The following is a 24,700-nucleotide window of genomic DNA, read 5'->3' as shown; positions in this document are numbered from 1 at the left end:
ACCTTACTGTGCCAATAAGTTTCAGGGCATTTGCATTGCCAAGAAAAACATTTTGGACCCTGTGTTTCAGTGTCTGTTGTTAGGATTGCTGCCCATCTAACAGCCAATAACTCCCTCAGAGTGTGAATAACACCACAGACATGAATGTTCTTTTCTACTTATTCCTTGAATTTTCTCACACTCATATTAAGTAAACCAGCCAGGCCATCCTTATTGGATGTTGATGTGAGTGTAAATTCCTTTGCTATGTGGTCAAGTCCTGCTCTGACCACACTGGCCATTTATAGCAGCAGAGCTGATGTGTCTGTCTGACTTGTTTCTCACTGAAAGGAAGTGAAAGAGGAGGGTGCAGCCTACGTTTTATTGAGGTGTGCTGTCTCTGTCTCTTCCTCACCCCTTTCTGTCTTCACAATACGTCTCTTTCCTCGTCTTTGCCCATTCTATCTCTGTATTGTGACACCAGCCTTAATCTCAGTCCATCCTAGCTCCATTCTGACATTCATCTTTCTCTCTCAGTGCTTGCATGATTCCTCCACGTCTCTAGGACCTCCCTAATCCTGATGCAGCGACACAGAGGATCCCCCTCAGTCCCAGGACACCTTCTTGACTCATCCAGCTCAACCTCTGCAGCTATCAGCCACTGATCAATCCTAACCCACTCTCTCTATTGGGCCTTTCTTTTTCCAGACTGTCGCTTCAAATTGGGATTACTCACTGATCTCATGCTGAATCCTGATATGTCAACTGAGTCTTCTGTGGGCCTCTGAAGGAAATGTCAAAACTCACCCACATTCAGATGTGACAACAAGACTCCTGATACTCCTTATTCCTCTCCTTTCTGGGTTTGTTCTCTGTCGGTTGGAAGCCAAAGCCATAGCCCGTCTGTCGTTGAGAAAGAGCTCCTTGTTATGAGGGGTTCTGAGGCCAAAAAGACTAAAAGCTACAGCCATTTTTATGCTCCGCTTGTCTACAATAGACCTGGGCTGTGGCAGGAAAGCTTTTGTCATGTGCAAGCTTTAACATAAGGCTGCCATAGAGAAAGGACTGCTGTGTCCTGGGACCGACGAGCTGAGCCTGGCGCAATCTGTATACTTTTCCTACCTTCAATACCTGGTCTGAGCTGCCCAGTCCGCGGCAGCGTGCTTTCCAGATGCTGCCATGCCCATCATCAGCAACGCCAACCATGACTTCAGCAATCTGTCCGTCAGTGATGACAGCAGTCTCGACCGCATCTTCACAGAGATCCCCGAGACTGAGACCATCAAGGTATGAATACGATTGTCACTAAAGTGAAAAAAAAAAGTTAAAGGAATACAATAATAATATCAAATAAGTGATCAGGTTAGGCTATTCATTCATTTATATATTCATCCACTGAAACTCTTTGTTTTTCGATCTCCAGGGTGCGTACTACAAGAGGGCTCAGTTCATCCGTCGGCCAGAGGACCTGGTGTCCGTCGACCACACCCTGCTGGCGGTGATCAACGTTGGGGGAAATCGCTACACCTTCCCCTGGAGCACCCTGGAGCAGTTCCCCCTCACACGACTTGGCCGCCTCTGTGGCTGCCGTTCCCCCGAGGACATCGCCAGCGTCTGCGACGACTATGACGAAGCCCACAAGGAGTTCTTCTTCGACCGCTCGCCGTCCGCCTTCAGGGTCATCCTCAACTTCCTGGCTGCGGGGAAACTGCGAATGCTGCGGGAGATGTGCGTGCTCTCCCTGCACGATGAGCTGACCTACTGGGGCGTGGAGATGACGTACATGGAGCGCTGCTGTAAGAGGAAGATGTACACACGCCTCGAGGAGGTGAACGAGCTGGAGCGGCGCGAGGAGGAGCGCAGGCAGAGAAACGCCATGCAGCACGTGCCGGTGGAGGAGACACAGTACCAAAAGGTGATGAACTGGTTGAGAGATATGGTGGAGAATCCGCAGTCTGGCTTACCGGGGAAGATCTTTGCGTGCCTGTCGGTGATCATGGTTGCGGTGACTGTCATCAGCTTGTGTATCAGCACCATGCCAGACCTCAGAGAGGAAGAGGGGAGGGTGAGTGAACCAGTGTGTTTGCATGTTGTGAATGGCAGCGCAGGGCCCCTGAACAAAGTCAAACTGATACTAAATAATAAATTATAATACTTAAACGTATAGGGCCCATTAATTCAAGTTTTGTAGTAAGAGGCCTACAGCGACTGTCAGTGAGATTTATCATGAGTTGCGTGAGTGATTACAGCTGTCTCTTGTCACAGTTTTTTCCCTGCTCAAAGACACAGTCACCATGAAGTAACAAAGCTGCTCATAACTTAACATGACAAACTGGACGCTCATTCTCTCCAACACTAACATTGTTTCCTGGAAACTAACGTCGAATTGTAACACTCTTGTGTGCCTACAGTGTGTGTTTAGAGGTGAGACAAAGCAGATGTGTGAGAGTCTCTTTTTATTCATTTCAGATGGAGGCAGACATTGTGATGCTGCAAAAAGTCTGGCTTCCAGATTCTCAAATATAAAAACTTCCTATCGTCGTTGTGTGTGTGTGTGTGTGTGTGTGTTGTCGTCGTACATGTCCTGTGATCTGTGTCTACCCATAGCAGCGTGAGATAATGAAGCCAGCGCTGCTCACTGAGGCCTGTCCAGTAAACACTGGGGAATAATAAAATGGGCTTACTGTATCTCACACAAAAGACATGCGCACGCACACAAATGTGCACATCAGTAGACACACTCACAGTCGCAGATATGCACGCGTAAAAACACAAACACACTGTACATGCACTTGCAGTCACATGCCTACACACACACACACACACACACACACACACACACACACACACACACACACACACACACACACACACACGCTCACACACACGGTCACATGCACATACATTAGTAATGAACTCATCCACTGTAACCGATACGGCTCCCTCCGAATTTTGCACACATTTACTCTTGAGTCGTCTCTTCCCTTCTAACTAAAATCTTACTGCAGCATATCCACGGTTCATTTATCAGTTAACTGATTACATATACATTTTCACCAGCAGTCGAAGATTGTATCCTTCTTGATATTTTCAGCAACTATCCCCTGTCTGTCAATATCTGCATCAGGAAAAAGTTGCCCGTCTTATCCCGAGGTGCCCCTACATAAGAAATAGTCTATGTGCATGCGTCCTGTGTGTGTGCATAAACTGGTTGCGGCAAGACACACCTGTTCAAAAGCTGTTGAGAAGTCATCAACTGCAGCGCCCCTGTATTGATTTTGATGTAAGCGCTCGCAGGCAGCCAAAGGATCAAGTGCAAGAGGGTGTGATACTGGAGAATTAAGGGAGGCAGAGGAGAGCGCCGGTTGCAGAATGCTCAATGAGTTGAGAAGGCTTCCTGCCTGGAGGAGTCCAGTAGTGGGTGACAGAACACAGATGGACGGGGCTGGACGGGGTCCCTTGGTCTGATTCATTGAGTTCTGTAAACCTGCATGACTGGGTGATGCCTTTGATATGGACCTTGTACAGCATATGATAGGACAAATATGTAATAATTACTCTATACGCAAAAAAGCACAGTGGAGTCACCACTGTGCATGCTACTGAAGATGTATCTTCTGTACACAGACAGCAGTGACAAGGTCCACAACAAAAGAATCACATATACAGCAGGAAACAGAAAGCAAGCAGATATTCAGGCAGCAAAGGCAGAGACACAATACAAGTGTTGCTGAATGCAAATGGATTGTATCTCCTGATGTGAAAGATCACAATTGCATTTGAGATGTTAACAGGAACAACAGGGCTTTCCCGCTTGTAAATCGCTCAGGTAAACACAGTAGCAGTGATGGAGCTGTCCTCAGGGGCCAGTACACTTCCCCAAACTCCTCGCAAACCCAACCTTTACATACTTTAGGTGTGTTTGTATAGTTGTATCTGCCATCTCCATACCGTTATCGGTTGTAAGGTCATCTTAGGGTTGAGTGTGCCTGTATGGTTGTGTCTGATGTCTCCATGCCTTGTGAGTAGGGTGCGAACTACGGGGGAGCTAGGGGGAGCTCGGCTCCCCTTAATAAGACATGGGCTCCCCTGAAAAGGTGATTTGTGAAATTTTGGGGGGGTCTCTAAAAATATTGACAATGTGTCATTTTGACGTGCAATTTCAGTTTTGTGTAATGTGATCATTGTGGATTATTATGTGTACTATTGCAAAAATATCATTCATTCATGCATGTCGGCGATTTGAACCTAATTCACTTCAATAAAGATAACTATACATGCTATTCTTGTCATGAGCATCAAGGCGTGGCGGCGCTGTGGTGCAAATTCAACTCATGTTTAGTATATGTTAACTCAAAGATTTGTAGGAAAAATATAAAGGTTGGAGGCCATTAATCGGCACGCAAAGTCCTTGAAATCTATTCTGCAGTTAACATCATATAGCCACGGCAAAAAGAACATGTGGACTCCCCCAAGGCCACGGTATAGTTCGAACACTGCTTGTGAGGACACGGTGGGTTGTAAGGACATTTTAGGTCATTCTTGAAAATAGGATGGCAGCTCCCTCCAAAAGTAAACAAATCTATTTGCTGCTTTCATGTTTGTCTCTCTGCACGCTCCTGAGTTTCAAACTATTCTTGTGTGTTCGGCTACTGAACCCCCTCCATACTGCCCCAGGCAGGAGCATCAGGACTCTTGTCATCTTTAATTCACATGGCCCTGCTGTTTGTCTCTGTCTCTGGTCTGCTTTGTGCTGGAGCGGTCCAAAATTCCCTCGTCTACTCATCATTCATCCTTCTCCTCTCCTTGCCTCGGTTTGGGTTAGGAGTGTGAAAGGACAGATTGTATAAGTGGAAGATGGAGGAAAAGAACAATTACAGGATGCTTCAGAGATGGGGAGAGAAGGAGAGATAGAGTGCAAGAATATGCTTTGGTGAGAACGGATGAGAGTGAGATTCTGTTGGGGCAAGAGAGAAACAGTGCTTCAGTTTCCCCTCACCCTGCTTCCCTCTGTCTTGGTCTGTGTTATTTGTGTCTGCCTGTCCTCAGTTGATCCCCTTTATCAAACAGTATATCACTATGAACTAAATGCTTTGGGAGGGGCCTTTATCTCCCTGCTTAGTTTCAAGACCCCTGATAATAACCACTCTGTCATTCCTCCAAACCCTGCTGTTGATGTGTATCTCTCCACTGTATAAGTACTCTGCACTTTATGTAAAAACTCTCCAATTCTGGAGCCACTATTATTCCATCCGGCTGTATACAGTTGCAACATTTTGACGGTAAGAAAAACCTCCTCTGATTTGTTTCAGAAATGGAGATATTGCAGACGTATGACATATTGATATAAGATCAAGTTGTCAAAACAGTAGTGGCGCTTTAGACCAAGCTGATAGAAAGATTAGACTGCAGAAGAGGTTTTAGAGTTGCAGTGTTTCAAGTTAAAATGTAGTCTTATCATTATGGACATTTGTGAACATTTTGGATGCCATGATTAGCTCAAAGTAAGAAAGTGGACTAGAGTAGTACTTCTGGAGTCTGGAAGTGTGTTACCCAAACTATAATGTCCAAGGCCATTATGAGAACATCACATTCTTCCAACACAGATTGGAATGTGCCAACAGCACGATTTGGACATTTTGTTTACACTGTTTGTCAGGTGAGATGCTGGCTTAAGTTTTAAAGGACAATTCTGTCGCAAAACGAACCTAGGGGTTAATAACAGATGTGTACCCACGTTCTCTGGGACATGTTTTCATGCTAGTCGAATGTGTTTGTAGCTTGAAACAAGCTAGCCGTTAACCGAACGCATTGAGAACTAAGTTTATTAAAAAGATAGATTATAAAGACAGTCGCGTTCTCGTATACAGGCGGCCGCCGTCTTGGGAGCTACTGTCTTTCTAATCTATCTTTTTAATAAAGTGTCTGTACACTTACAATGTTCTCAATGCGTTCAGTTAACGGCTAGCTTGTTTCAAGCTACAAACACATTCGACTAGCATGAAAACATGTCCCAGAGAACGTGTTTCCATGGGTTTAGGAAAAGAAGAAAGCGACGGTTGGGTTTAGGAAATGTGACACACGGGACACGATCCCCGGTCTCCTGGTTGAAAGTCCTGTGTTGTTTGACCCATCCACCACCCCAACCAACCTCCCTACGCGGACTTTCGGCCTTTTATACTACTCGCTACCATAGTCGCTCTTAGTGCTATGTCATCTTCAAAACCCGTGTAGCTGCTGCTCTCCCTAGTGCGTTCTACAAACACGCTGAAGGGCGCTTTTTGCGTCGTTTCAGATGCTGACAGCCACTGTCCAAACATCCGTATTTTATGAGTTCGGAGTGAGAACGGATAAGTAGTTAATGAGAAACATGTCCTCTCTCACTACTGTCCTAACCATAGACTGTAAATTGAACAGTCTATGGTCCTAACCCAGCCAGACCCCAGTACTCTCTGGCAGAATAGCAACAGTGTTTAGATTGAAAAGAACAGGGTGAATGCAGTTTTTAAATCTCTCTGGGAAGCAGCAGGTCTCAGCACACATCGATAACCTGTTAATAATCTCGCTGCTGTTCAAATATCAAACATCCACCGAAGACACTAACTTTCTTTGCACATATTTCCATGTAAAACTTTTCAGCAAAGCAGCAACTCTCCCCGCATTCATTTTCATACATTTATTGATACACACACACAAGTGTTTTACTCTCAGTGAGTGTCGCTCAGATTTATGCCTTTAATATGCTCACCACGTGATGGAGTATTTTCGGACAGCCTGATCATATTAAGTCGTATTCTGGCCTGGGGAGTAATTCAAGTCGCCGTTTTATGTCCTTAATGCTATCAATTGGAGTGGGATTTGCTGTTCAATAATTACACCCCAGGACATCAATCACAAGTGTCTGGAGAGAGAGGGACAGAGGGAGTGATGAAGAGAGAAAGAGACAGCTGAGTAGCAGACTGCATGACTTAAGCTTCAGACTGTGGGTTTTGACACGTTTTCTGATTGACTATCCCCTTGTTCTCAAGCAGAGACTTGTCAATAATCTTATTGAACCATCGGTGCTGTCTGGACAAGTGATTTTAGAAAAGGCAGATGGCTGTGTGATTTGTTATTCTATTAAGAGACAAAGAACAAAGAGAAAGAGACACTGTGTGAGACGGAGATATTGTATCTGGTGACACCTGAAGCGAAGATAAGGTGATTCTTTACGTAAACGAGGGGAGGGAGGAAACAGAGAAGTCGGTCATAGAGAAGGAGTGGAGGATAACAAGAGTACAAAGTAAGAGGAGAGGATGTAAACACTAAACCAGCCGTGAAGCCACCTTTCTCTCCTTCCTGTCCCTCCATCTTTCCTCCCAGAGGAGATGTTTAAAAGACTGTCTGAGACGCATCGATATTACCTGGGTACATAAAGATGGATGGGACACACATATGCAGAGCACACACACTCCCAGGACATGCACATGCATTCACGTCTTACTTTAGAACATAGTGCAATCCAACAGAATGATTTTTGAATGGTTACTGTATAAAGGACTTAATATAAATTAAAAAAAAATAACTTTAACACAAAGTAGCCTATAGACTGTTACTGTAAGTGGACATGAGGAAAAAATAGATTAATAACATTTGTGGTCTCTTGGGAAGAACAAATTGTCCTAAAAATAAAATTGAGCAATGTTATATTTCTCTTATAATCACATTGTTTTTTGTTCTGATCTGAACGAACGAATAAATGCTCAGCAAAGATTCTCTCTTCATCACGAGGACACAAAACAACCTTTGTTGTGCTCACATCCTTTCATGATGACTGGAAAACAAAGTTTGTCATGTCAGGATAAGACCTCCTGCACACTGCCTGCGTGGCGGCTGCGTGGCGTTTTCTATGTCTTTGCACACCAGAAACGTGGCTGACATGCATGTATACATACATGTATACAGAAGCCTTGTCTGTATATATGTATGTTTCCCATTGATAAAATGCACTCAAGCAGTAGCATACTTCATGTTAAACATAAATATATACTGATTTGATTACAGCAAAGACAACGTCGGCAGTATTGACGGCAAAATAGGCTACAGAATATTTCGTTCTGTATTGACAGGTGCAATATTTGAAAATCGATAATTATTTATTATTATTTTTTAAATTACATTTATATCTGCATTTATATCAAAACCTAGAGACTTTCAAACATCAAAATGTTATTTATTAAATGTATTCGTGTCAAAATGACATATAAACATCTTTTCGTATTCTATTTTGCCTGGAAACGCTTCCAACACGCTTGCGTGTCGCGTGAAAAATAGGCGTCGGTTCTATTTCTAGCATGCGCGCGTTTTTGGCGCAGCTCGAGGCGTGCCTGAGACGTGCGTGTCACGCAGGCAGTGTGCAAGCTCTAACCTGTTACCATGGGAGCCGAAATAAAAACGGACACGCCACGCAGCTGACACGCTCACGCCACGCAGCCAGTGTGCAGGAGGCCTAAGACAAAGCGTGAGATACTACATGCATGTCTTCTGCGTCTCTCTATGCTACATGAACAATAGGAAAGTGTAAACGTGATGTGTGACAGCGACAGGGCATTTGTTGCGGAAGCTAAAATGGATTTTCAGAGATTAATTGCCTATAGCACAGCTTGCACCATTTTACATTACAAACGCTAATGTCATTAAGATAAAGTCAGTTTGTGTGATAGCGTGTAATCCCACTGAGTCTGTTAAATGACCTTCCATTCTGGTCATGTTCAACAGAGCTGTGGTGATGGAATATGAATATTACAGCCTGGAATAATAACCTAAAACCAATCACTGTCTGGAATCCTTTTTTGAGTGTAATTTACATGCAACATGAAAAGGTTAGTCATTAATAATATGATCAACGACCTTCTTTCAAGGATGGGTGTTTGACTGTTGTCTTTTAGCTTTTAGCCTGAACTTCACATGTGCAGCATAGTTTCATGGAGATCTATCCTTGTTAGGCCCCGTATTAGGTCACTAACAGTCCATACTCATGTCTTTTTGAGACAGGCTGTACGGCTCTTTAAGCATAAGGGGAAACTAGGGTTACCATAGAGTTTTCTTATTTTCAGTAAGGGCTGTATACAGTATTCTGGTTAAGAAGAGACAATTGATGACCCAGATGAAAATTGATACCCAGGAGGGACTTTATCTTTTGCCATTATAGCTCTGCTTGCCATATCTCCCAACAGCCAGAAACAGCCTGAGTTTGTTCTCTTATCTGTTATTTTTGCACCAATGCCTGGCTCTATTCAGAATCATTTTTGAAAAGATCAGTGTTGGCTGTGATAAAATCTCAGAAGAATTTCTGCTTAATGCGTGTACGCATGCTGCTTCTGAACTTTGCAGAAGTGCATTATGTGAATCAACAAAGCAACGTTCCAATTGTTTTGTCTCTGAGGGGGAGTTGTAATTCGGCATCCAACATTTTTGACCGTCTGGACTTGAAAGCATGAATGAATTTCTACTGTAGCTCAAAGCAACACAGCCATCAGTCTGATGTGCAAAAAATAAAAGTATATTCTATGAATTTAGGGTAACGCAATTGTAGGCATTCCCAGCATATCATTTCATTTCAGTTAATTATTGAAATTCTTTTTATTAGGAATAACCCCTTGACGTTTTCAAGGGGGTCCTTAAAGGCAAAAATATACAGTACATTCACAATTAGACAAGACAGTTAACAAAACAACTTGAGGGGACCTCAAGAGAAACATACATCACAAACATACATACACACTGACAGACAAAAGACAAAAGCTCTCCATCACACCAAAACCACCCATATCCTTCCCAGTCCAACCATTAGATATTAGAATTAGAATTCAATACCACACCTGAGATGTGAAACACATACTGTAACAGGAGATGCAAACAAAACTGACGTAGGGCTTCAAATGACGCAGTCTGTGTGTGTGTGTGTGTGTGTGTGTGTGTGTGTGTGTGTGTGTGTGTGTACTGTCCTGCTGAGCCTTTAGAAGACAAAGCATCGTCATCAATCATGAGCCTTTTTCGAGTGCATTACAACAACAGAGGCAACATTAAGAATGCATTCTTCATGTAAAACAGTTTTTATCTTCTCCTCTTCATAATTTCAACCCCATTACATGAACACGAAGGGAGCATAAATAAATGTCCGTGTCTGTAAACTTTGTTGGCTCAGCAGGGTGGGACTGAGGCTGGCAGTTGGTCAGAGCGACTATAAGTCAAAGAGAATAAATAAATAGTGATGGAGAGAGAGACAGAGAGAGAGAGAGAAAGTATAAGGGAGAGTAAAGAAAAATAAAAATTAAGCAGATGCAGAACAGAAGAGACATTGTATGCCACTGGGTTATTCATAATGTCTCATACACATACATAATCAAAGGGAGCTGACCTTACTGCAGCTGCAGGTGAACTTAATCAGAAATGTGAAAGAGACAATTTAAGGTGATAAAGAACAATGAAAAAAGCAGTGTCCTGCTACTTTCAAAGTCTGCTCAGCTATCGACTGCATAGCAAAGATACGGTCTTTCTCAATCTTAAACACCCTCGAACCACAAGAGGATCTGTGAATATTTGTATGATTGAACTTTATGCAAATTACCAAACCCCATTAAACCACTGACAAAATGTGTGTGTGTGTGTGTGAGAATGTACATGATAATTAGCGTGCACATGCATTTCCTATGTGTTTATATCTGCGGGCCGTTTGGCTGTATCAGTGTGGAGCAGATTGCATGCCTATTGCAGCCTATCTGGTTATGAGCTGTATTCCCTCTGTCTGATGTGCTGCAAGGCTGCCAAGAGGGATTATGGGAGAGAACAGCAAAGTATGAGGTGTTTATCCTGTCTGTGCCAGGATGGGATTGTACAGCCCATACAACACAACATAGAGGAGTACAGCACAATGGAGGAGAACCGCCTAGATCTGGATGTTGAGAGATTGTTGTTGATAGCTAATGTCACAGTGAAATAGTGATTTCACAGTTTAAATTTGGCTATTTTAAATGCTTGACAAATTCAAGTTATGACTTTTTAAACAAAGTTGACTTTTCTTTAAAGTTACTTTGTGCTTACTCTTGTGACGGTCTTTAAAACCAAAATTAGATATTTATCAAGGACACAAGTGCCATAAATGTCAGGCACTTTCACAGTTGTGCAGTACTGCCAAAAAGGAGATGAAGATGTTAATTTACATGGTCTACAAAGTGTGTCCTTCTAAGGACTGAAGGCCAGCGGGGTGAATCTGTAATTATTGGTGAGGCCTGAATAAGACTCACCAGACCAAAACTACTGTAATGGTGCGTCAGTCAACAAGACAAGTCAGACATTTCAATACTAATGAAAAACGTGGGAACGTTTGAGAATAAAATGTACAAAGTCAATAACCATTGTGTACCTAGTAAATATTACCTGGTTACCTCCTTTACCAGATGATGACAAACAAGTGAATGCACCATAAAACAGCTGGACTGTGGGAAAGTACACGTGGTCGGTGTCCTCCAGATGTTCTGCAAAAGAAGACTGTAGAGATCCTGTCCTCTTTGGAGGAGCATTTTGGATTGTAACAAGCTTGTTGACCCATTACAATGTATTTTCTCTTAAAATGCTTTGAAAAAAGATGTAATCTGAATTGGGACACAACATATTATCCTCTTTGAGTATGTACAGTATGTAGATATTACTTGCTTCTTAAGGGCAAACAGGCAAACAATGAAAAAAATGAATGAGCTTTAGAATTAACAAATTAGCCTGTGGGGCGGATTATTTTCAGAGATGCTTTACATCCAGAAAGCTTAAAAGCACTTGTACACACAAGTTGTTGTCAAATCTTTGATGCTCAAAATCTCCAATTTGACTTTGAACCTTATAATTTAAAGCCCTTTTTGCCTAAATACTATACAAGAAGACATAATTCCTGAATGGTCATATTTCATCTAAGTAAGTGCAATTCAGTTGTGACCTCCCCTAACTAAGACGTACATATGCATCTTTTTTCTTTTTTTATTGACCTGACACATGTTGTCTCAGTTCAGAGTTGGGCTCAACATGCAGATACAAATACAGCAGATGTGTTTGAGGCAGTTTAAGGCAGGTCAGCAGAACAGATTATAAAACGAGCAGGTACCATGTTTATCGGAATTTCATTCACACGTCACAAAATATGTGGTGCTAGCTTGGTGAAATAAGGACTACTTGCAGGGCTTGTATTTAAGTGAACTACTGCAGCTGGCCACTAACACGCTAAGCAGCAGGGAACATGCTAGTGCTAGTCAATCACGATATCTGACAAGATATCGTTTGCAAGCTAGCTAGCTTTGTTGCTAGAGGGATGCTAAGTCCCTGCAGTTCATTTAAAGAAACACATTTGTTCCATGTCTCCTGTCTCATAACTTTCTGCAAACCATTTCTCTTTTGTGGAGCAGTTTTTAACTCTGACATAAAAGTGCATTGTGCAACACAGCCAATAATCCTTCTCTTTTGGTCTTTCCGGCTCAATTGAGAATATTGGTCCATTATATTTATATTTAGTTTGCCCCCAGCCAGTGAGGGAATACACTAATCAATTCCATCGAATTCCTTTGAAATAAAATAAATTGATTTCACAAAACTTGCTACAAAAAAATGCTGAAGCGGCCGAGCCTTTTGAGGAGCAGAAAGAAATGTTGCAGCAAGGCAACAGACAGTCTGGTACCAACGAATGCAACAGCTCTTTCTGTGGCAATCAGACACTAATTGTTGATTAGGAGCAGCTGTGGAGGCAGCAACAGATCCGGGCTGATTAACGATGAACCACAGGTGTGCAGGGCAGGAGAGCACACTGGGGACACCTATAGACCTTTTTCATGGCAGACATGTTGACATGTCATAGTAGGAAAAGCCAACACGGTCTCACAGCACAGGTGTATTCAAAACCATTAATGATGGCTGCATTCCACTTAGGAGAGGTCCTGGTATTGTGCATATGCTGACTCACTGAAATAGCTTACTGGGACACTTGATGGAATTGAGCCATCGTTAAGGTTATCAATTTCAGCTGTGCTTTTCCTGCTATGACAAGTCAAAAATGTCTGCTGTGAAAAAGGTCCATTGGACAGGGGAGGAATCACACACGCAGGTAAAACAGAAACCTCATAGAAAGAGAGAAGAACTGAGGGCAGAGGAGGATGGAGAGAAGGACACCTGGGGCCAACGCAATACACCAAACACAACACACCAGCAGCTCTATTCCCCCGAGGTTATATATACTGAGCAGCAGGTGTCCACCCCTGCACAGTTAACCTCTCTGATCACTGCAGCACGTCAGAATCTTATTCGAGCTACACTAAAATCAAACACCCCCTTCGCACTGCAGCTCCAGCCCGTCATAACCGATGTCAAACGCACCCTTTGCAATGTGCCCCTGCATTCCTATGTGCAGCCTGCAGAGCCAGCAGCTGGTGTGTGTGTGTGTGTGTGTGTGTGTGTGTGTGTGTGTGTGTGTATGTATACTCTTCCCATAGCTGATGCACTTATAACATCTTGAATTTGATGAGACACTAAATGCTTTAGAACATTGGATTATAAACTAACAACATAACAACACTGAATTGCTTTTACAGAATTTTGTAGAGGAAACTGTAGGCCTCATGTTAAGCAATTGATTGTTCAATCCCATTTTTTTAGTTTTGACAATACACCACCTTCATCTTCATAATATATTTGATGAAACACTCCTGGAAGTGAGACCCTAACAAACTGGAAACAAAAACCTAATTTGCTCGTGTGTATGTGTGTGTGTGTGTGTGTATGTGTGTGTGTGTGTGTGTGTGTGTGTGTGTGTGTGTGTGTGTATAGCATCCCAACAGATGGAGAATAGAGACTTATGGGGTGTGAAGGGAACCCTATGTTTCCTCTTTCCTCTGTTCTATCCATCCTCGGTCAGTGGACAGCATGTCTTGGGAGACTGGGCGGCTGTTTGTTGCTCTTTTATCATCATACACATCAAGGTTTCTTGCAAATGAATAGGTGCAAACACAGCTCTATAATGCACCCTGTGTGCATTTGTGCATACATGCAGCTATCAGGTTACAGGACACCCGCCTGATGATGGATAGAGGTGTCGCATTATACAACCCCCTTAAATAACCCATGTTTAGGGAACATAGGTGTGGCTTTCAACCACACCCCCTATTATAATTGTTTCTCCGCGTCTTTTCTGTCTCTGTGGTCGCCTTCCGTCCCTTCCCTCCTTCCTTATCCTCTTTGTTTTAGAAGCTTTAAAAGTGAGTGCAAGGTCAGTACAGCAGCATTGAGAAACAGCGTTCAGTGGCGGCAAAGTATGTTCAAGGTCTGCTGCCAGGGTTAGCCGATCAATGGGCTGTATCCTTTCTTTTGTTCTCTATTCTGCTCAAACCCGTGGAATTTGGTAGGATTATCAATGGGGGGCTTTTTTCTTTTACCTGATTGGGAGGGAGATGAAGAGATGGCTGTAGAGTTAGAGACATGCTGTGACGGAGGCGGAGAATGAAATTAAAAGTTAGAATAAAACACCAGGGAGCATTCCTAAGGGCGATGACCAAATTTTAAACACTGCAGTTTTTTTTAGTCATGCTCTATATCATCTATGTAAAAGTATTACAGCTGTATAGTGACAGTCGTCCTAATTACCATCTGAAGACGCCGGAGCTGGATCTGATCTGATCTACAAGTAGAAGGAAAACACATTCATAATTCAGAGCTATAGAAGCTTTCTCTTGTCTGACAATCAAGAGGCACATTTACACTTCAAACCCGATTGATCCTGCTGAGGAAGCATCCGGTAGCTGTCTCAAAGCACACTGATGGGTCACTCGCAGGCAGAGGCTGTCAACAAGAGTGTAAAACTCAATTGGTGCTGGCAAAACAGCAAGATGCAGCCACTAGTATTCATGGTATGCTTACATGATAATAATAATAAAGACAACACAAATTAACACCATGTGTTTTCCTCCCTTCACGAAGAGAAAGCAGCGTGTGTGTGTGTGTGTGTGTGTGTGTGTGTGTGTGTGTGTGTGTGTGTGTGTGTGTGTGTAGCATCCTGACAGATGGACAATAGAGACTTATGGGGTGTGAAGGGAACCCTATGTTTCAGATGTCAGCTCATCTTTTCCTCATCAACTGATCTTGTAATCCCTTTCTCATGTATCCTTCTACACTGTTTAGCCACCTACTCTTCCTCCATCTACTGTCCTCTTTGCTCTGTTCTATCTATCTATCCTCCCCCACTATACTACTTTTCTCCATTAGGGTGGTTGTGTTAAGCTGTAGATCTGTGTCAGTGATAGGACACTCAGCAGCCTGTACAGCAGCCTCATATGGGGGTAAAACCAATTAACCCAAAACCATTAACCCACGCAACCTGATAATTATTACAAGTTATACAGTTTGTATTACATTACATTACATATCATGCATGCAATAAATGCCAGACGTTTAATCAGAGAGGTGACTGCAAAAAACAACCGATTACACTGCAGAGTCAGAGCCAACTCTCGCTTGTCATTATAAGGATCATTCAGTATAGGCTGCAATAGGGCAAACTGTCTTCATATTCTAGGACATTAGCTATTGAGGTATTTCTCTCTAAAATCAGTATCGATAATCACATTGCACCCAGCTCCCCATCTTTTTCTCCTCTCAAGAACAAAAATGTCAAAGTTACATAAAGATCTATTCCCTTTCCAGCTCGAACTGAATAGTCAAATCGACTATTTCCCCCCATCTCTGACTGACTGTCAGTGTGGCTAAATGTAGCTGTCAAAAACAAACAGAATCGTTTCGCCTTGTTTTAGCAAGTAGTAGAAAAGTTCCACCAGCCAATATATCACTTCAGAAACCTATAAGTTAAGATCAAGTTTTAGAGTTTTTTTTCTCAATGACAAGACATACAGCATGACAAATGTGGTTGGCTTAGGTGGTTGCAGTCAAAATGTAGACACAAACAACAGGTCCACAGGGTCGGGACAGTGGTGGCCTAAAGGTCAGAGAAGCGAGCTTGTTACCGGGAGGTCGTCGGTTCAGGCCAACAGGATAAAAAAAATCTGGGTGGGGAAAGTAAAAGAGCAGCGCTTGTCCCTCCCTCATTACCACTGAGGTGCCTTTGAGCAAGGCCCTTAACCCCAACCGCTCCAGTGGAGCTGCTCAGTGGTCAGCAGATCAGACTGTGGTTGTACTGGGTAGCTTCCAGGTTTGAATGTGTAACTGTGTTAATGTGATAAGGGTGTTCCTGCAAAAGAGAGGCTTCCTCTCAGTGAACCTTCCCTGAATAAATAAAGGAAAGAGCTAGCAGATCAGGTCTGATCAGATATCATATTGGAAGATGAGTACAGTACAGTTTGAATGAAGAGAGCAAAAGAGTCAGTCCTAACCAGCCTCATGACACTACTTCAGATAGTCTTTTTAAATTGCCTTATAGACTAAAGGGAATAACTTCAATCATATGTTATTAGTTTTCCCTTTGAAATGATCCTCATTTAGGCAATTCAGACAAATCATGTTGCAGTGTGTGAGTAGGTCTACAATAAAGCTATCAAGATTTTGATGACAATGTAACAGAATCTCTCAAGTAGTCATGATCTCATCCATCCCCCAAAACCCACTGGAAAGACATTTTAAAATGTCACACACTGTACAAGTACCACTTGCTCAATGTTCGCTCATAACGAAGTGCCAATCTCCCTCACACAAACTCCGATTATAGATAAAGGACATTTAATTCTGTAACTAATGGACAAAAGATGCACAATGAAAAGCAGTTCAAATATAGCAGGATGTGCTCCAGTTGCATTTTAAGTCACCCTGCTTCGTTTAAGTATTCATGGCTATTGACTAACCCTTGTGAAAAGACGACACATCTGTGAGAGATTCTTTTCTTTGTGTGTGTGTGTGTGTGAGAGTGTGAGTGTGTGCGTGCGTGTGTGTGTGCGTGAATGCGTGCGTGTGTGTGTTGTCCTGTATGATCTCCCTTGGGTTTGAGATTTCTTCTACAGAAAGGCATTTGCTTCAGTTTATTGTAGACTGACCACCTTCCTCTCTGTGGGATTCTGTGGCGGTGGTTTTTGGCATGTGGTCACTTCAGACGTCCCTGTCCCTAGAATGCCTTGTACAATGATTCCCCCTCGCTGCACTCTTAGTCTTTTTTTCTTAATTTGACATTGAGATGTGTTAATATAGACGGTAATGTGAGACAGCTGCTAGGGTGAACAGTGTCTGTGCTGAAATGAGCTGTCACTGACTTTAGTTCCAGAGAGAGTCGTACAGAGGAGATAAGGTCAGGGAGATAGTGGGTATTGTGTGTGAAAGTGTGTATATCTGTGTGTGTTTGAAAGAGAGCGAGACTGCTGTAACAAATGGCCTATCAAGCAGAGGGTGAGAACAGTGCCGCGAAGCCCTGATGGGCCTAATGTCAGTGCGCGCGAGAGAGAAAGAGTGGCGAGGAAGGATAAAATGAGAATAAATGAGAGGGGAAGAGTGCACGCGAGAGACATAACATGTGAGCTGTGGGGAGAACATCTATGAAAGATTGATGCAGGACAGACAGCCAAGCAGAACTGGACGGCGGGACTGGACATCAGACGGAGAAAACACGAGGAATGCAGGTTATAGAAGAGAGGAAGAGAGTAAAGGTTAATATGTAGTCAGTGATTTATTGAAGTGGTAATTTAGTCAGACTCTCTGGAGGAGTCATGGACTGTTCAGATAAAGCCATTATTTGTAATGTGAAAGGTCCCCAAAGACAATTTGACTCTGCAGGTCCCTTCAGCTTTGCATTGAGCCATTTTTAGCTCATCGTTCTGCTGTTATAAACCTTGTTTCCAGGTGCAACCAGCAGCTGTTTTTAGTGAAAAGGCCCTGATAAACCCACTGTATGTTACCTGCCTTGCACCAAACTGCAGACAGATAAAGACATTAATTTAATAGTGGATATAGTGGAGCATTTACGTTTATAGCAGCCAAACAGGCAGATAGTTCCCTCAGGAGTCAGTGGATGCCAACAGAGTTGAAAGGAGAGTAAACGTGAGTAGACGTTCATATGTCCGGTAGTCAGAAACACGACTTCACAGGAATGCTAAAGTTGCTTTCTATCTGCTGAATCTGCAATATGCAACTGTTCACTAAAACTTCATTTCACAAGTTATTATATGTCAAATGTTGTGTGTTTCTGTCTTGGCTGCTTCCCCGAAGTGAAACCTTCTGTAGCCATACACACCGGCCAGGGTTCTTTTTTACATAAGATTTTAATTTGACATGAAACTGTCAATCATTTGCAAACATTCCGAGTGTAAGGACTTTAAAGCCATTTACAATTGTTCATTTTTGATTGAGTATGCTGTAATAATGTTCAGAAACAGTTTGAATTGGTGCTGATTCATGAAGCATTTTGTAGGTTCCTAGCAGCACAAAACATTCCCAAAATGTAGAAAACCATTTGGTGCAATAAGGATTATGGAAAGGCTGAAATTAACTTATTTGCAAGTCTTTAACAATGGATTTATAGCATACTTAGGGGAAAAAATACAACCCTCCTAAAGTTGAATTGATCTTTAGTATTACCAGAAAGTTTCTTTTCCGCTTTCAATCATAACACAGCACTTGGATTATTATCTGACAAAAATGTACTGTCACTTTGGAGAAATGCCACTGAACATTCGCTGTTATGTTATTGTGTGCCAGTCAATTCAAACTCATGCTGTGCAGCCAAATATTGTTCAAACTCACAGAACTGTAATTGAAATACTTCACTTTAAAAATTATTTGAAGATCAAAATAATTCCAAAAACATGACATTTGTCAGACTGAATATTTGGAAAATTATGCACAACACACATCTAGAATATTTCCATTGGATGGATTGCAGCCATAGAAAACATGTCTTGGGTTTGAATATTTCACTTATGTAGCTTCAATGTCGAGTTAGAACAAGCTAATGCATCCTGTTAATAAGGAGGAAGATGATGATTTTTTCCCCCACTTTAAAGCCACATAAAGCTGTTCTAAAATGTATTTGAAATGTATTAACAATGGATCTAAATGCCTACTGATAACACGAAAGGCCTCGTTCATAGTGACAAAACCCACAGAGAACTATCACCTGACTCTGCAGTTTGCCTCAGCAAGACAGAACGATCTGGCGTCCTTCAGATGGATCATTTACTCTCACCGCTCTCATCGACTGTTTCCAGATGCAGCAGGCAGACTGACAACGTTAGCAACTAGCTGGTGACTGAACAGAGCATTTAGCAGCTAAAGAGACGGTTATTTCCCGCAGGAATTGGTAGAGAGCAAAACAGAGCTAAAAGCAGGGTGAATATTGGATTCAGATCAGATGGTCAGAAACACATCTCCAATAAATGCTAATGTTGCACTTTGTCTGTGTAAATAAGCAATTGTTTGCTAGAAAGTTTGCCATGTCAGCTTTATAAGGTGATTATATAGCGTGCACTACTTGAAATACAATTTGAAGGCGGAACAAGAGGGGCCCATTAACAGTTTGCTAATGGGCTTAACTGATATAGGCTGCCGTTGCTGCCGCAGTTCTAACAAAAAATAGATGTAGAATATATACAGCCCAGGGCTTCTACTATTATCACTATTACCAGAATCACTGTGAATTTACAGTGTAAAAAAGTGAGTGGTTTTTGAATGGATGCATGAAGGGAAATGTTCAACCTGATCTCACAGAATTCTGTGAAATGAACATGGCCCCTTAACTCAAAATCTATGGCAGTTTCATGGAATCGCAAAAAATTTCGTGATGGGTCCACGGAAGAATTCTGTGAAACACGGCCCCATAAGTTAAGGAAAAGGTCGTGGGTGGGCTTACGTTTCCATGACACGCGGGACAACAACGGGACGGTTGGGTTTAGGAAAACAATAAACGGTTGGGTTTAGGAAAACAATAACGGGTTTAGGAAACGTGGACGATCCCCGGTCTCCTGGGTGAAAATCCTGTGTTTGACCCATCCACCACCCCAACAAACCTCCCTACGCGGATTTTCGGGCTTTCATACTACTCACTACCGTAGTCGCTCATAATGCTATGTCATCTTTTCATTGACTTTACATTGGCATTGTTTTCCGTGGTGACCACACGGAATTTCCACACATTCCATGCCACCACCACGTAATGCGGTGTTAACAGTTCGTGATCATTTCACGGAATTCTGTGAGACCAGGCTGGAAATGTTCTAAAGTCAAAATGTAATTTACTGTACAACACAAGGAATTACACATATTCACATCACTCTGTAGGAATGAAGTGAAAGGCCAAGAGTCACACTGGGAGGAGAATCATTGAGAAAGACAGAGAGGACACGGGTGATAAATGAGAGAGGGAGGAATGGGACACGTGTGTAAAGGATGCATAGAGGAACAGTGGAGGGAGTTGCGTTTCACTTAGAGGAACACTGAATGAATGATGGCATTAAAACAGAAAGATAGTGGTGTGAGGCGCGAACAGAGAATGAAGGATGAGAGGGAGGGAGTCCGGAGAGGGTGATGAAGAAGGAAACAGAATGAGTGATGAGAAGGTGGAAACAGAGGCAGGAAGAGAAAAGAAAGGGTGGCAGAGAGAGAATAGAAGGGTGAGAGGGAGAGAAAATAGATGAGACACACAATGGCGGAGAGATAAACGATGAGCGTGAACAATGAGAAAAGTGGAGAAAATGGGGAAAGCTATTAGGCCGAGAGAACACACAAATAATGTCCACCTTAATGATATATATCAAGTCACATTGTCATATTCGGTGTGAAAACAAGTAAAGAATTCTGATGCAGTTTTACTTTATAGAAATGCAGAAAGATTTAAGAGCATCTCGATCTGTCTGAGGAACATCAGACAGATACAGTGCAAAAATATGCATGTCAGCCAAATCAGACAGAAAATCCAAAACCAGAGTCTTACCGAGAAAAACAACAATCAGCTGTTTGAGCAATAATTAACTATGTTTACCTTCAGGTGACAAAGACCCCCAGCAGCTATAGGAAATGTGACTCTTCTCCAGCTGGAGCAAGAGACAGGGGAAAAGAATGTGGTCGGGTGGACGGATGGGTCAAACGGTTTAATTTGCAGTGATATATAACAGTTTTACAAAACACTGACAAATGATGTCTTACTGCTAATTGGGGCATCAGATTACAAAGGGTTTATACAGTATGTGTTGTTCTGGAGGCAATTGGAAAACACGTTGTGTAATTTGGAGGTCTTGTTGAGCGTCCCTAAAGGCGCTGAACCACCAACCCGATTATCGGCCGTCGGACGGTCTGGTGAGGTCCGTGACTCGAGTCTGTTCAGTGCGTTCCGTGCCGTTGTCAGTCGGAGGAGTTCATTTTGGCCGATTTGACTTGTTGAATCGGCCAGTAGGCAGTCGGACTCAATGACCAATCTGATTGGTGGAGTGCTAGCCCTTGACTAGCGAATCAGTGCACGAGAAAACCGGAGCTGACAACGCCGGTATCTTCTTATTACTAGCCACCGTATTTTCTTCCGTTCAGCGAGTAATGACAACAACGATCCTTCTTGACTACTGTCAACACTCTCTGATGAAAACAATGACTGACGACAGTGTGCTCTGTTCAAATGTCTCTGTCTCAGATGTTCCGTCATTTCCGGTTTTCATTTTTTGGGCGACAATACAGATTAGTGGCGCCTGCTGTTATGGAGACGTATTACGTCTCGCGCACGTGCAGAACGTACACTCAAGTCGGCGTCGCTTCGGTGTGTTCCGAGGCACTTTTTGGACCGCCTCCGGGAGACTGATCAGTCCGACTGCCTTTTCTGCCAACGGTAGGCCGTCGGGTTGGTGTGTCAGAGCCTTAAGGCAGGACGAAGAAGTGGCAACCACCATGGCTAACTGTGATAGGCTAAAAGCATCAGTATGCTTCAAAGTGCTTGTTGGGTGGTTGAACAGTGTATAAAAACCCCTCCCCCCCCAAACATTTTGGACAGTGGAATTGGGAAGGCTGACTATCTGAAACAGACAATCAATGGCCTCCACATTGCTACTTCTGTCGCACCTTTAACCCATTTATACAATTCATCGCGCCCCTAACCCTCTCTATGATGGCAGGCTTTTAGCCCCGCCTTCCAGTGAGGTCATTTGAAATGGCTATAAACACTTTTGCCTACAGACTTGTTAAACAACAAGCCAGTTGCATCAAGCATACCCCGGCCTTACTGTAAAAAAACAGTTAACTTCGGCACACTTTTTTCATTAAACTTTCACCTCTTCTAATGTTAAGTATTCCTGTCACGGAATGCAAATTAAATATGTACAACAATAGACACATTAGAGAGAATAAATTTGTCAACTCATCGTGGAAATTCATTCATTAATGAATTCAACACACTCGCTATTTGGAGCCATTATTAGTGGAAATGTATCTTAAAGTATTTTGTATTGACATATTGGTGAAAATAAATCTTTCTCTTTGTATGAAAAAAGACTCAATAATACATTAAGAGATTGCAAATGTTTTCTGCAGCAGGATTTGGAAATGTGAGGAGGTAGAATACAGGCTAATTTGTAGAAAAAGGGAAAGCGACAGTCAGATAGGTTAGTTTTTATTATTGCTTTTCCTTGCTGCTGTAGTTAGAGGGCATGCTAACCTGATTGCTTTCTGTCACCACTCCCACTGTGTCACATTAATATTCGAAACCTTCCCTAATAAAATAATTTATTGATTGTGTCACCGCATTATCTATCAGTAGTGCTGCAGTAGCTTTAGCATACTGAGGGACTGTAGCTCATGATTTATGAATGATTACCGAGGGTGATTATCTGACCTCAGGATTTTTGTCTTCTTTCCATCTCACCCCATCTGTCTTGCTCCCTGTCAAACTCCTGCTCCTCTCATCCTCAATCTCTCTGTCTCTCACTCTCTCACTCTCTCGCTCCCCCCAACCCCTCGCCTTCCCTCTCTTCCTCAGGGTGAGTGTTCCTCTAAGTGCCACAACATGTTCATCATAGAGACGGTGTGCGTAGCCTGGTTCTCCCTGGAGTTCCTGCTGCGGTTCATTCAGGCCGACAGCAAGCTGGACTTCCTCCGCGGGCCGCTCAACATCATCGACGCCATGGCCATCCTTCCCTACTACGTCTCCCTGGTGGTGTCAGAGGAGGACCCAGAACTGGAGCACGAGAGGCCAGGAGGAGGTAAGGGCTACTTGGACAAGCTGGGCCTGGTATTGAGGATCCTGCGGGCGCTGAGGATTCTCTACGTGATGCGGCTGGCTCGCCACTCTCTTGGCCTGCAGACGCTGGGGCTGACGGTCAGGCGCAGCACTCGGGAGTTTGGCCTCCTCTTGCTTTTTCTCTGCGTGGCCGTCACCCTCTTCTCACCGCTGGTCCACTTGGCCGAGAGCGAGCTCACGGGCACCCATGACTTCAGCAGCATCCCCGCCTCCTACTGGTGGGCCATTATCTCTATGACGACCGTGGGCTACGGCGACATGGTGCCCAGGTCTATCCCGGGACAGGTTGTGGCGCTGAGCAGCATCCTCAGTGGCATCCTCATTATGGCCTTCCCTGCTACCTCCATCTTCCACATGTTCTCCCGCTCCTACCAAGAGCTCAAGATGGAGCATGACAGGCTGTTCAAAGAGGAGTGCGCGGCAGCTGCGGCTGCTGCCGCCGGGGAGGTGCAGGAGGCAGGAAGTGAAGGAGGGGGGGAGAACTCAGCCCCGCCTGGGCTGGGATCACATCTGGACAAGAGTAGTGTGCACTCACTGGAGTCTCTTGCTCTGTTAGGGAAAGGTGGTGACGCTGCAGGAAATAACAACCACAGCCTGCCACCAGCAGCTTTCTGAACAGAACTCACACTGACTGACTCAATCCTAAACTTCTAAGAAGATATGAGTCCACTAATCTCTGTGTTGCACACAAGAAGTACTGCAAATGATTAATGCTCCAAAGGCCTCACCCCCCATACGGTTGTGAAGGTTATTTGTGTTGCATTGGATAAAAGGAGATTAAACAGACAGCATTTATTTTTGCTCTTTGGTCTGCTGATAAGGAGTGCACAATGTAGACTGCACAGAAACTGAAAGACTTTAAACCCTTTAAATTAGACGGTCCAGTTTGTCTGACCAGAAAGCCTCCGCAGCAATATTAGTAACCGGCTGCTTCCATAAACATGCAATATTCAATCCAAAGTTGCTTTTCCTTCCACTGTGAAAATACTTATAAGCTTAACTGCAACTTTAAGTTTTATTCTTATTACTTTTCAATATGTTGCCTACAGTATGACCGGGAATGTCTCTCATACTGAATACTCTACTTTTCTGTCATGAATTCAAAGAAGTGCTCCTCTTAGTTTATTTTTGAGAAGCTTGAAGCCATGTTCTGAGAAGAAATATAAACAAACTGATAGTTTGGCCTATATATGATATATGATATATATTCATCTCTGTCTCACTCATGTATGTTTGTACGCTTGGACTCAAAGAGGTGATGGTTTCTACATCCTCTACCGTGAACTCCAGGTAAACTGTGTGAAAATATTGCAGAAGTTATGATCCAAATTGTTGTTTTAAAGGATGGGGAGAAAGAAGGAGGGTTTGTGTGAGAGATTGAGCACTAACAACCATGATGTGTAGTTTGCAATGCTCCAAATAAAAGCTCTCCTAGTAATCTGAGAGAAATCCATTTTCTGGGCTGCAGTTTTTTGGGTTTGTTCTGGGTATGACGATCTAATCTCC

The 24,700-nt window shown here is 43.1% G+C and overlaps 1 protein-coding gene across 2 annotated transcripts in view; it reads left to right on the top strand.

The window, feature by feature from the left end:
* kcng4a (potassium voltage-gated channel, subfamily G, member 4a) overlaps positions 1–24,648 on the top strand; it is a 27,927-nt gene extending 3,279 nt beyond the window's left edge. Inside the window, exons 2-4 of one of the 2 annotated variants that reach the window (XM_031304973.2) lie at positions 688–1,266; positions 1,403–2,044; positions 22,934–24,648. In XM_031304973.2, coding sequence (XP_031160833.1) covers positions 1,159–1,266; positions 1,403–2,044; positions 22,934–23,809 — 1,626 coding nt within the window. In that variant the 5' untranslated portion in view covers positions 688–1,158 and the 3' untranslated portion in view covers positions 23,810–24,648. Of the gene's footprint in view, positions 1–516; positions 1,267–1,402; positions 2,045–22,933 lie in introns of both variants that reach the window. The other variant, XM_031304972.2, reaches the window with a different exon arrangement.
* Positions 24,649–24,700: the final 52 nt, after the last annotated feature.

This window comes from Sander lucioperca, chromosome 7 (assembly GCF_008315115.2).
Source record: "Sander lucioperca isolate FBNREF2018 chromosome 7, SLUC_FBN_1.2, whole genome shotgun sequence".
Classification (NCBI taxonomy): Eukaryota; Metazoa; Chordata; class Actinopteri; order Perciformes; family Percidae; genus Sander; species Sander lucioperca.
This window is presented reverse-complemented; position numbering and strand designations above follow the sequence as displayed.